Raw genomic sequence first — 13,517 nt, forward strand, 5'->3', positions numbered from 1 at the left:
TCACAGCAACCTGGGATTTTATTGACACAAAAGCAACAGACAGTCTCAAACAGCAACTTTGAGTTTAGGCAACAATCAGGGTAATATTTATACATTAAATTGACATAGCTTTAATATCATGGTTCATTTGACTTTATAACTCATCCCAATACATCTCAAACATAAAACCTGGCATTCCAAGATGTTTTCTTCATCGTCCTGGGACTAACGGACCCAGGCAGACCCTTCTGAATAAGATGTGGACACAAATGTTGGGACTCCTGCATTGGGTCCTCTGGCAGGAATCTCTCACACACACCTTCCTGGAACTTGAGAAAAACTTTGATGAAACCCATGTTACTCATGTAGAAACCCTGACCATACAAGAGCAGTAATTTCTCATGTGGATAAGACTTCCTTGCTTAGAATTAAACCTGCAATGACATCAGTACCTCAGCCAACACAGCAACACGTCCAGCTTCACTAAGATCTGCTCTCAGACTGTTGGAGAAGATCCAGTTCCTCTGATTTAATGATGTCAGCCACAAATATCTGCAAGTCCAGCATTGTATGTGCAAGTTTTACCCCATGTACATGTGTATGTATAGTTAATATATAAATACTTCCTCGTATTGTTATTAATAAGTTATATTTGGTTGTATTTTGTTTTATATTTTGAATGTGCTGAATGATAATAAAAGAAGTCTTGAATTCACCTCTGAGCGTAACTAAAACACCTTTATCCAATGTTGCATCTTCCATCAGTGTAACTCGGAATAATCACACTCAAACTGCATCTTTAGCATTAGGACAACAGCTTGTAGGGATTCTCAGTCATCCAACACACAACAAATCAAAGAGTATCAAAAATGAGACAACCGGATTTAGATTCTGGAGTTGAAGATATTTTGCTTTTCATTTTCAGGTCCTGGGTTTTAAACTGCAGTCAGGTACTCCATTAATGTGAGTTAAAGAAGACTGCACAGCTTGTGGTGAGATTTAGATTAGCTCATATTTTAGATATTGTTGTGTGTTTTGACTCTGTATTTTTGTGTTTTCATGCTGTAAAGCACTTTGTATCACCTTGTTGCTGAAAGGTGCTACATAATTGACTTTCCTTGTATTTAACCCATCTGTGAAGGGTTGATGTGAGTCTCTGTATCGTTCCCGGTGTTCCCGGAGTTGTAGTTGGGAATAAGGAGAAGGTGTGAGTCCAGCATGGGGACAGTGTCAGAGTCTGAATCACATTCAGGGTAGGAGGGAACAGGCCGTTTTCGACAGTTACCAAGAACCTTAGCAAACTGTAAAAACTTGTTTTGGACGTTCGTGTCTTCGATGCACAGTGCCCCCCCGTACCGTCCGTACTGCCTTCTGCCTCTGTTCACATCAGCGATGCAGGTCCAGTGTCTGTTTTGGTCTCCAGCTACACACCACTTGGAATGATCAGTTGCAGGTTTCCATTCACCCAGACTATTCTTAATGCTGTCAATGTTGATCACACATTCGCCTGGATTACCGTGGGATTCATCGCGCTGGCACCCCCACACTTGGACGTGCATGTTGCTGTGGATGTTCTCAGCTATGGTCACATAGAGATCTCCTTCTGCAAGAAGAAGAAGCTATGTTAGAGATGTTAGCACACTCTGCCATCCACAGATATGAAGCAGAATTCAAAGGTAAATTAGACATCATCTGATTGGACTTTTATTGTTAAAGGACACTTCAAATAAAGCTAAACTGAGAGAAGGTTAAACTGAAACCTGCAGAAATGTTGAAGGCTGTTAGGAATACAGAGTGTGGCGTGTGCACGTCATGCGTGTCTCAGTCAGTGACACTTGACAGCCCTGGTTAGAGGGAAGTTTTGCAAACCTACAAATGTCGTGTTTGTGTTTTACATCTTAAATATGATATAAATGAAGATATAAAACAAGAACACGACATTTGTACGTTTCCAAAACTTACCTTTCTCTAACTCTTCTATCAGCAGCTCCGACACAGACTGCCAAGCTGATGCTCCAGCAGGAAGTAGACCTGCAGAGTCTGAATGTTGACCAATAGGAGAGAAGCTGAGTCTGAAGCCCCTCCCCTCTACTCCTGTGTAATCAAATAAGTTGGGAAAGTTCTTATTCTTTATTTTTGGATGCAATATTTGGCACATTAATTACTTTATAAGGTCATTAATTTATTTCTATTTTGCCAATCTTGGCAGGATCCTTCCTCCATAAAACTGGAGATAAATGAGCAGAAATCTCACCTTCCACATCATCAGATACTTTTTTGGCAAAACTTCTCAAGGTTTTTCCTTTGGTTGACGTCAGATCTTGGATAAGGACTTCATTAGGCTGTTGACTGTTTTCTGTCCATTTTGCAGCATCTTTAAGCTCCTGATGAAAACTGTCTGGAATATCATGATCAAATGGAAAAGCTCTGATGTGCTGCAGATGTGTACCTGAAATGATCAAAACCCAACATGTTACCTGTTAGTTTTAGACTCTGAGTCATAAATCATGATGTTTGCAGCAGTTTAACTGAGAATATACCTATTTTTTGGAACTGGTCATAGTTAAATGTCACACAGATAAATGTCTGAGCATTGGCAGATCCACTTGGAGGCCAGAAGTTTTCTGGCTCTCTTCTGAAAGGAAACTGTGGGGTGGAGTGTAAAAGCCAAACACCTGCACTGTTATGTTCCACCATCAGAAGCCCTGCAGGAAACAAACAACCAACAGACAGCAGGTCATGAAAAACAATCACATTTGTAACATTTCTGTCTTATTATTTCAGACTGATGGCCTCATTCAGCAGCAGGTCAAAGGTCAGACTGTTGTTGTGTTAAACATGAAAACAGGAAGAGGAACAACTGAAGCCATCAACCTAAAACTACTGGAGGAGGACCAGAAGGTTTAGACTAGGATCCAGATTCAGCAGGTGATCTCCTGACAACCAGGTCTCTCTGGTTATCGACCCAAAAAGTGAAACAAGGTTTTCTGAATATGTGAACATTAAAGTAAAACCAATTGAGCTGGCATCTTCAAAGGAGTTTCTCACATAATTGAAGAGAAGCAAGAAATCTTCAACTATCAAAGCATCACTTTGGTATTTGCTGCAGTTGATGCTGACTTGTGCAGTCGGCTTTGAATTGGCTTCTAGAGTTGTCTTCCACATTCCCGCTGAGTTCTCAATGAAGGCTCTTAGTGTTGATGTTGTACATCAGTATCCATGCATGGGGCATAAATCCAAAAAAAGGTATAAAAAAAAACACAAAACATCTGGACTTCTGTTCTGTAGATGAAGACGTTTCTCTTCTCATCCGAGGAGCTTTCTGTTCAAACAGCAGAGAGGGTGGAGTTCAAGCTTTTAAAGCTGAGATGTTCTGTAAACTGGATTCACCTGCAGATTAACTCACTCTCCTCACAGTAGAGGCTCATTAGGGCCTCTGTTAGCCTGACTCACTGATGGGCTCCTCTGGTCACATGAATGAAGGTGTTAATTGGAGTGAAACTGACTGGAGATCAGGCCAAAAGCTCCATTGGAGGTTTTTTGTGTAGCTTGGTCACAATCTTCATTCTCAGGTCATCTGCCCTTCTATTCATTTCATCGGGGCTTTTCTATGGGGCTCAGATGGTGGAAATGATAGTATTTGGTTTTTTGAGCTAAAGACACCAACACCAGATCACAGTTTTAAAAACAATAACTTATTTTATTTGTTTAGCATTAAAATATATTTTAAAGCATAATAACTGAAACGACACACCAAAGGTGCTGTCTTTACCTTTACTGTGGCCAAACCTTTTTGGATCAGCATTACATCCTGGAGGCTGATCGCTGTAGCTGAGGAATCCAAAGCGTGGCTCCTAAAAACAGACGGACAAAGAAAAACTTCATCAAGTTGACAGATTTCATTTAGACATTCAGCTGCACCAACAGTGAACAGTTACAGACAGCAGATGTGTTGTAGCAGCTACACACTAAATTACTTCTTCAGTCAGCATTTTGCTGTTAACATGAAACTATTACATCACTGTGTTTCTGTGCCATCAGTTGGTTCCAGTATCACAGGATTCTTACCATTTTTCTGATGGATTTTAGAATAGGTTGAAGTGTGTGTCCAAGGGCACTGTTAGGTCTGTCGATACGGTCAAGTTTTCTCATTCCACGTGAGTCAATGTAAAGGTATCTGAGACCTGTTAAATTGGGGTCATCTGCTGAAGCCATTCTGGGGGATTTATACAGGATGAACCTGATGTTGAACAGAAAGTAAAACAGCTTTGTTTTATATCATCCTGATCATGACATTGTGTGTTGGATAAATTTATTTAGCATTTACACCTTTAGCGTTTAGCCAGTTTAAACTGAACTCAGGTTTGTTTTCCACCCTGGTGTGGTTCATTTGTGTAGATGTGAACACAGTAATGACACAACACTGCAGATCAACATAAAGACGGCAGGAGAGAGCTAATGTTGATAACTGGAAGCTAACCTGATGCTAACTGGGTGCTAACTTGTAAACAACGTGAGCACTTCAGAGTAGCGTTTATGAACTCTCACACCAGAGTAAACTAATCAACAGCAGGTTCAGACTTTTGTTTAATCCCACATGGATTGTTTATATTTTTCCCTCTGAATCACAGACTGATCTCAGGCTGTCGGCCTGTAAGCAGCTCAGACCTTTTAATGACAGCGTGTGTTCATTTCCTGTTTGAAGGAAAACTTCCTGTTGCCCATCACCTTCTCTGTGGAGAAAACCTCCTCCATATTTAACTTTCTTGTAAAATTAAAAATAGTTAGGACTGCTGCTGTCAGAAGGTCCTGTTCTTCTGGTGCAAAGCCGCAGTAACGAGGGTCGGAGCGGTGCTTCTCTTTGAAGTGGTCCAAACCTGAGTTCTGATAGTAATTCCCACATCAGAGTTTATGGATCTAAATCTAAGGATTTTATCATTGGAAAAGCCAAAAAAAGAAACTCCAGTGGTATTTTCTGGCCGGTTCGAACAATTAATTCCAGCAAACTGAACCATATTGTACCGGTATTCATCCACTCATTGATGAATGGCTGAACCTCAGCGGCTCAGCGGACGTCACACTTCCAGGGTGGTCACAGAAAAAGCCAAAACACCCGGAGTAGTTTCTTCAATATTCAGAATAACCAAAAATATAGTATTTTTTATTTTTTTAATTGAAACTTTCTACAAATAACATGTTTTATGGCTATATTTTCACAGATGTTGGCTTTAAAACATGTTTCAGTTCAGCTTAAAATAATTTTTGAAACTAAATGCAAAGTTGCTCTGCGTCAGGATCGATCTTCCATAGGCATCATGTCTTCTTTGAAAAACAATGTTACCCAGATAAATATTAGTGTCAGGAGTAAATTCTCCATCTTGTATTTACTTCTGGAACTCCCTACCCGACATCTGACCGTCAGGCAGACCGAACGGTCTCACACGGTTTGTAGAAACACATTTTGGTTTGCTTCAGTTTTCTCTGTGTGAAAAGAAACCAAACCACAAGAAAAACCTACAAATAAAACTCCTCCACTGAGTTGAACCAGAGTAAACTAATCATAGGTTTGAAAACACCCTCAGAGTTTGTATTTCCTCACCAGTCCACTTCCCCATTGTTGTCATTTCTGCAGGTCACTCTGCCATCACAGCCCAAAGAGACCAGACTGATGGTCAGGATTATCCTCCACATAACTCCCTGAAAAACAGAATAAAAACATAAAATAACAATCAACAATGTGCAGTTCATAAAAACTGCCGTCACAGCTCAGTCTGTCAAACCAGGAAAAAGTTGAATTATCACCAAATGTTTGACAGTCAGATGTATATTTAGGCTCCAGAACTGAAAACTAAAAGAGTTTAAAACTTTTAGACAGAATGTTTTCATGAATCCTGAACCCAGACTGGATCCTGGTTCCAGAACTTACTGTTACGACGGACTCTTCAGCTTTGGTCTTCTCCGTGTTTCTGAAACTGTGCAATGAGCAGCAGTTTTTATTCCCCTCTCATCTCATTTACTCAGTCTACATTTCTGGGCACAGAACCATGAACAGGAAGAAAAATAAACAGTTTTATTTTATCGTTAACGTCAGACTGGACTCTGTCCCTCAATGTAAAGCCAAACAAACCAAAGTCAGGTTGGGTTTTATTTGAATACAAACAGTTATCAACTGTTTTCTGCAGAAAGTCAATTTAATTTAATTCAGTTTCTGTGTGAATGTGAACAAAACAGCCTTAAACAGTCTGTTGCAGAAAAATGGAAGAATAATTTGATGGAAATGTAAAAAAAAGAAACACAATCAACATGTAAAAAACCCCCTGCAAGAATGAAGTCATGACAGGAATCATCAGAATACATCCGAACATTCAGGAAATATAACTCTGATGGTATTCGTTTATAAAGTTTTAATCAGGAGACCAGGCTGAGCCAGATGATCGTTTAATGTCAGATTCTGTTGTTTGTCTGAGCAGGAGTCTACCCTGGAAAAACATCAGTAGTTTCTATGAGCTGGGTAAAATAAGCTCAGATATTTGGACAGAAGTGATGTTTGCTCCGCTTCAGTTTATTTATCAGTGGGTCCAAACAAACTCGGACTTTCAGGAAGCTCCAGTCAGGGATCAGCTGCCTGAGTGTTGGGTTAGGGTTAGGGTTCATAGGGTCAGTTTGAACAGAGACATGTAAGCAGACAGAAGATAACACGGCTCAGGCTTTACAGGTAAACATGGTGCAGAAAATAAAGTCATCACGTCTAGGCTGGACTGTTTTAACTCTTTATTATCTGGGTCCTTCCTCCTAACATCCAAAGCTCTCAACAACCAAGCTCCATCTGATATTAAAGATCTTATTGTTCCATACTTTCCTAACAGAGCTCTCTGCTCTCAGACTGCAGGTTTCCTTGTGGTTCCTAGAGGTTCTAACAGGAGAACAGGAGGTGGAGCTTCCAGTTCTCAGGCTCCTCCCTGAGGCTGACACCCTGTCTGCTTTAAGACTTTCCTTTTTGATAAATCCTATAGTTGGTGTTGGTTTGGGTTTCCTGAGCTGTCCCTTAGTTCTGCTGCTGGAGGACAAACTGTCCTCATGTCCTCACTCTGCTGATGGCTTTACCCTCCAGGTTTGTATTTATAGTTATTTAAATCATTAATTGTGTTTTTTTCCCATAGAGACTACAACTGGCCAATAGAAACTACAAATGGACCACTTCCTGTTTGTCTGTGGTAAAATGCCCTGGGATGGATTGGGTTGTGAATTAGAACTATATAAATAAATTCAATAGAATTATCAAAGCATGAATGAAACACAACAAACACAAACTGGTGTCAGTTCTAATTTATTTCCATTAGTCTTGTTCTTCTGACGGATAAAGAGCAGCTTTTTATCATCAATCTGTAATCATTTGAATTCCTTCAGAAAACATCTGTTTAAAAAAATAAGGGATGAGCAAAATATTTGACAAAATCCAAACCTTGTTGTGCCACACTGAAAATGGTGGCCATGGTGCCTTTGCACGGCTCAGTTTTACTGACAAAGTTTTGAAATGTTTCTGTAAGAGTAGCATGTTGGATGCAGAGCGCTCCCCCCCGCCTCTTGAACTGGGATGGAGCCCTGTTCACATCAGCAACACACACATACGTGTGCTCCTTGTGTGTGGACACACACCACTTCGAGTGATCGTCGGTGTCTTTCCAGGTCCCTAAATCAGTCGTGATCTCTTCGATGTTCAGCACTTCGTGTTTGGATTTACAGTAGGACTTCCTGCGACCAGTCTGCCGGCCCCACGTCTGCACGTGCAGGTCACTATCGACTGCATCAGAGATGGTGACGTACAGATCTCCACCTGCAACGAGACCAGGCTGAAAGTAAACCAGCACGTAGTCGGATCAGTTAGCTCTCTTTAGATGTTACCACATCATGTTTCAGCTGAATATCTGTAAAACTGACTGAGTTAGAGACATTTTTGTGTTTGCTAGGGTTCGTTAGCTGAGGAAGCCATCTTTATTCAATGTAAGGATTACTTTCTGAGAATTCCAATAAAATCTGAGGTATCACTATAATCTACAGTCAGTACATACCCAGTAAGTACCAGAAAGTACACGCCCAGTACACACTCGCTAGGCACCAGATACGTACCTGGTACAAACTCAGTTCATTCCCAACATGTACACGATAAGTACCAGGTATGTACCCTGTGAAAACCTGGTGCATACATGAAAAGTACCAAGTACATACCTGATGCTTACCCAGCAAGTACTGCGTACATACCCAATACATAACACGTATGTACATGCTAAGTATCAGGTACATACCAAATATATAATCAGGTACATACTCTGTATGTATTGTGCAAACAGGATAAGTATCGTGTACATATCACGCAGTGGGCGGTAGCCACAGACATCTCACCTTTTACCAATCCAAACTTTTTCTTGGCGATGCTTTTAAATTCCTGCCCTCCACTTGATGTCAGCGACACAAACGCAGTATTTGGAGGAAGTATTTTCCTGCTCGCAGCGTCTTTCAGCTCCGGGAAAAAATCCTCTGGAATCTGATAATCAAACACACACGCTCCGATGTACTGCAGATGTTTACCTGGAAATATTCAAGCGTTTACAGTAAGATTCTGTTCCAACCTAAAAGCTGACATTTACAGAGTTTGACTTGGTTACCTATGTTCTTAAACTGCAAGTAGTCAAATGTTACACAGATGAATGTCTGACCGTACTGAAATCCATTGTTTGGCCAGAAGTTGTCTTGGTCTCTAGCTGAAGGGAACTGTGGTGTGCTATGAAGGAGCCAGACTCCTTTTTTGTTTTTTTCCACCATTAAAACTCCTGGAAATAAAGCAGATAAGTTCCCAACAGGTGCCAAAACCCACTGCAACAGGTAATTCTTGATGTTTTCCTCCATCTAACAGGATTTTGTTGATGTTTCTGTTCTACCTTTGCTGTGGCCTATGTCGGTTGTTATTGGCTTTTTCAGTAGTTCGTCCCACACCGTGTCCACAGCGAGTTCTGCTGTTCCAACTTGACATGTTGAGTGTTGATCGCTGTAGCTGATGAAGCCAAAGTCTGACTTCTAAAACAAAAAGAAATCACTCAAGTAAAGAACCATTGAGCTGCAGCAGAAATCCATAATTTTAGTTTTTATTATCACCCACTTCCATGAATGGTGGGCCGTCGTTCATTAGCCTGTGTGTGTTTGTTTCTGTGTCTGTTAGCAAAATATCTCATAAACTACTGAACAGATTTTAATGACCTTTTGAGAAAGTAATTATTGGATGAACAACAACTGATTAACTTTAATAAATTACACTTGGACCACTTCCTGTGTGTCTGTGTCTCTTTCCTGTCCTCTCTAACCTCAGCTGGTCGAAGCAGATGGCTGCTCGTCCTGAGCCTGGTTCTGGTTCTGGTTCTGGTTCTGTTTGGATCACAGTCATCTCTGTGATGGGAGATTGTGAGGAAGTGAAGATTCGGTCCAACCTGCTGGCTTCCTTAGATCCAGAACTTTTGCTAACTGGTGTTTTCTGTCTGTGACTGAGTTGGATTGAACTGGATTTTGTTTATTTTGTAGTATAACGGCGTGAGATAACGTCTGTTGTGAGCTGGTGTTTTTTAATCAAACTAAACTGAAGCTCTTCCTCCTCCATCAGGTTGTTTCTGACGAGCTGCTCACCATGGAGGACTTTGGTTTGAAGATGGGTTCCAGGGTGTGAGCCAGGACACCGTTTGGATTATTGATGAGTTTGTTTCCTTTCTTCATTCCATGTTCATCGATGTAAATATACCTGAAACCATCTTCAGGACTTGTTGGGGCATTCACTTTGCTTTCAGGCTCCTTGTATAAGATGTACCTGGGTGGAGATAGTTTGTGTTACTTTCTAAAACCAAGATCACAATTTAAATGTAGTCATAGCTCTAAGAAAATAAAACGACAGTACATGGACAGAGAGAGAGTTCCTCATCGATATTTGATCTTTTTAGGTGGTAGACATTGGAACCATATTGATCTAAGCAAAGAAAGATGTTGGTCTAAAACAAAGAGTAGTTTCTGAACTTGCTGACTTTATAACGTTTAAAACTATAGTTGTTGTTCTTTTCTTTGATGGAAATCCCAGAACATTAAAGATGAGTGATGCCAGCCGGGCCAGGCTACCGTTTTCAAGTTTAGGATAAACTGAACATAAAGATTTATCTGATTGGCTGCCAGTTTAAAGCAGGAAGAAGTCCTCAGCTTTTAATAAAACTGGACAGAGTTCCATTCGTATTGGCATCTTTACCTTTTAAATATCTGCTTTATCTTTGTTTATATTCTGTTCAGGTTGCACTTTGGACACAGCAACTTTCTGAAGTTCTGAATAAGAACTCATGAGGAGAAACTATATCAGTTTATATCAAAAAGGTTTTAGGAGGAAATGTGTTTCTTCACCAGTCTTTTGGGTTGCCATCTTCATCCTTACAGGTGACCCAGCCCTCACAGCTGCAGCACATCAGACTGAAGGTCAACAGCAACCTCCACATGGTTCCCTGAAAACACAACAACAACTCTGCTTGAATTGGTTTAAATGTGTCTGTGAACCAACAAAACTGCAGGGTTTGGTTGTTTGTTCGTAACGAGAACCATGTTCAACAACAGAGTGGTCCACAGGTGTACTGGTACCAATCCACCTAAGGCAGGGGTCTCCAATCCTCGTCCTCAGGGTCTCCATCCTGCAGGTTTTCCTTGTTTCTCTGCTCCAACACACCTGATTCAGAGGTTAAATCACCTCTTCATGTTCTGCAGAAGCCTGTTAATCACCCATTGATTTAAATCAGGTGTGTTGGAGCAGAGGAACAAGGAGAACCTGCAGGGTGGTCCTGAGGACCAGGGTTGGCCTGACCTAGGGCCAAAGACCTGCAGCTTAAGTGTTGGGATGCCCAATGAAAAGGTGGCAGAGCTGTCACCTGACCTGCTGTCACCTGACCTGCTGTCACCTGACCTGCTGAACCTTCTGACAGGCACACAGAAACCTTAAGGCTGAAGATTCACTGGTTTCTGAGCTAGAACTGAAGAATGAGAAGAGTTTGATTAGAGAAGGACTTTGGAGTCCTGTGAGTCAGAAAGACAAAGCTGGACCTCGGTTTGGTCTGGATGCAGACCAGCTGACCTGTTAGTGTGAGAACAAAGACAGAACAGACACAGATGTTCCCCGCAGTTTGTTCCAGTAGAAGAGCTGGAACTACATTATTGTATTTATCCTCACAGGAGAACCTAACAGAAGGCAGAAACTAACATTTGACTTCCTCACAAACTGAATATCTTGTTGAAGTTGTCCCTCAGAACTTTGTCTTTATAAGTCATTATTGAACCAAAGATGAACATTAGCTGAGTTAAATCATTTTATGACCAGTCAGATTTTAGGTAAAGTGGATCGCTTCCTGTTTAAACTTACGTTTCTGAAGCAGTGAGTTGTTTCAGAGATCAGTGAACCTCGTCTCCTCCAGTGTTCCTGAAACGGAGGAGCAGGGATTGGTGCTTTTATCTCCTCGATGTCATGAACCCAGTTTGCCTTTACGGTAACAGAACCGTGTAGATTAGGAAGGATAAATAAAGGTTTGTTTTACTTTTGAAACTGTTGAAATCATCCTGGACTTTGTGGCCCACTCCCTGGATGACAAGGAGCTTGGAAAAGTCATGTGAGAAGAAAAATAAGTTATATAAGGATTTCATTAGGTGCCCAACCCAGGAAAGAGAAGAAAAATATCAAATATTTAAAAACAAATTGACATCAGTGCTGAGAAAGCAAAAACAGGATTATTATGACAAGCTACTGCAAAAATACCGTAATGATATTAAGAGTACTTGGAAGATAAATAATAGTGTCATTAAAAATCATAAAGACAGATTTCCTGATAAGTATTAAACATAAAAACACCAGAATGGTGTCAGCTTGGGTGGAGATCGCCCCAAACCCAATGCAGAAGGAAATAAAATGTTTTATTTTAAAATAAAAGAAACAAAAAGTTGACAAGGCAGCAAAGAAGAACTAAATACAAACATAAATTAAATCCAGACACAAGAGACAAAACATGAAGGGAAACGAGAACAGCGAGTAAACGGAGGAGATGACCGGGTTTTAAAAGCAAAGGGTCATTAGGGTAAGGGGGCACAGGTGAGTGATTACTAACTAGGAGCAGGTGGAAGTGGGCGGGGCAAGTGAATGATGACAGGAACACAGGAAGCAGAAACTAAACAAAAACAAAACATGAAAACAATAAACCCAAATAAAACCCAAAACCAAAAGTAGAAAAAGAGCTAGCTGAGTTAAAAAAGCGATTATTACAAGAAAAACCTAAATTTATGGTATTTTCTGATAATCGGATCTATAATAATGTAAAGTTTTATATAAATGGAGTTGAAATCAAAGTTTTTAGGTATCATTCTGGACAACAAACTTACTGGAAGCCCCATACTGAATATATTAGAAATAATAAATATAAAAGGTATTTATTCCTCCTGGGTTTTGTCCTATTTGTCATATTGTTCAGAAATATGGAGAAAAGCAAATAAAACAACTATTGATATATTAAGTTATTTTAAAAAAGCTATTAGGCTTATTAATAACGTGGGATATTGTGAACCAACCAATGAAGTTTTTATTCATGTAATACATTAAAGTATAAAGACATTATATATAAATAATGTAGAAAGCATTGAAGTCTTCCTTCTGGAGTTCAGTTAGGAGACAGTAAATCTAATTTATATATAAATATCTGAATATGCTGAAGAGAAAAGTAAAATCTAGATGTGTTTCAGTTATTGGTGTGAAACTGGAATAAATTAAATGATAATCTCAAATTATGTGCGTTTTTGGACAGCTATAAATGTAAAACTATAAAAGCTTATACTGGTATGTAGATGTATATATGTACTGTGTAACCATGTATATAATGTGAATATGTGTGTGTATATATTTAAATATAAACGTTTCTCAGCAGGTCGAGTCTATAAACACCTTACCTTCAGCTTTCAGTAATTTATTGGTCTGTAAAATAGTATCTTACTCTGTTTTTGTTTTACTGTAATGTTGTAAATGTACCAAAAATAAAGTTAATCTATCTGGTAAATGTTGTCTTTGATCAGAGTCTGTGTCTGTTGACTGATTATCAGTAAAGATAAAAACATCTCTGCCAGGAACCAGCCTCACAGCTGGAAGGACGACTGAGTTCAGCTGAAATCAGTTTATATTTGGACAGATAAGCAGTTTGCTTTGGTTCAGTTCTTTTATCTGTGAGGTCCAAACAGGAAGCTCCAGGTAGAGGCCAGCTGCCAGGTCCGATAAGGAGAATGATGCAACCTGAGCACAGAAACAGGTTCACCTTCTCGTGGCCTTCAGGCCAGATTAACCCAAAGTTACAGGAGCTTCAGGAGGATTAAAGCAACATGTCACTGATGTGTTTCTGATTTCCAGTCCTTGTCCCTGACCGGGCGTTCCTCCTCATCAGTACAGAACATGAAACAGGAGCTCTAAACCCGGTCCTGATGGAGCTCTAAACCCGGTC

At 40.1% G+C, this 13,517-nt stretch overlaps 2 protein-coding genes across 2 annotated transcripts; both read right to left on the minus strand.

Moving 5' to 3' along the window:
* On the minus strand, positions 1-6,029 carry LOC108245565 (deoxyribonuclease-2-beta-like). The gene is made up of 7 exons (XM_017432595.3): positions 5,906-6,029; positions 5,579-5,676; positions 4,048-4,219; positions 3,752-3,833; positions 2,520-2,684; positions 2,234-2,428; positions 1-1,582 (listed from the first exon to the last, which is right to left on the minus strand). Exons 2-7 carry the CDS (start codon positions 5,668-5,670, stop codon positions 1,104-1,106), a joined length of 1,185 nt encoding a protein of 394 aa, XP_017288084.1. The 5' UTR covers positions 5,671-5,676; positions 5,906-6,029; the 3' UTR covers positions 1-1,103.
* Positions 6,030-7,290: 1,261 nt separating this feature from the next.
* On the minus strand, positions 7,291-11,623 carry LOC108245566 (deoxyribonuclease-2-alpha). Its single transcript, XM_017432596.3, has 8 exons — positions 11,580-11,623; positions 11,408-11,464; positions 10,405-10,502; positions 9,652-9,829; positions 8,916-9,051; positions 8,643-8,807; positions 8,380-8,565; positions 7,291-7,813 (listed from the first exon to the last, which is right to left on the minus strand). The coding sequence occupies exons 1-8, from the start codon at positions 11,598-11,600 to the stop codon at positions 7,398-7,400; spliced, it is 1,257 nt and encodes a 418-aa protein (XP_017288085.2). The 5' UTR covers positions 11,601-11,623; the 3' UTR covers positions 7,291-7,397.
* Positions 11,624-13,517: the final 1,894 nt, after the last annotated feature.

This window comes from Kryptolebias marmoratus, linkage group LG14 (genome assembly GCF_001649575.2).
Source record: "Kryptolebias marmoratus isolate JLee-2015 linkage group LG14, ASM164957v2, whole genome shotgun sequence".
NCBI classification, from domain to species: Eukaryota; Metazoa; Chordata; class Actinopteri; order Cyprinodontiformes; family Rivulidae; genus Kryptolebias; species Kryptolebias marmoratus.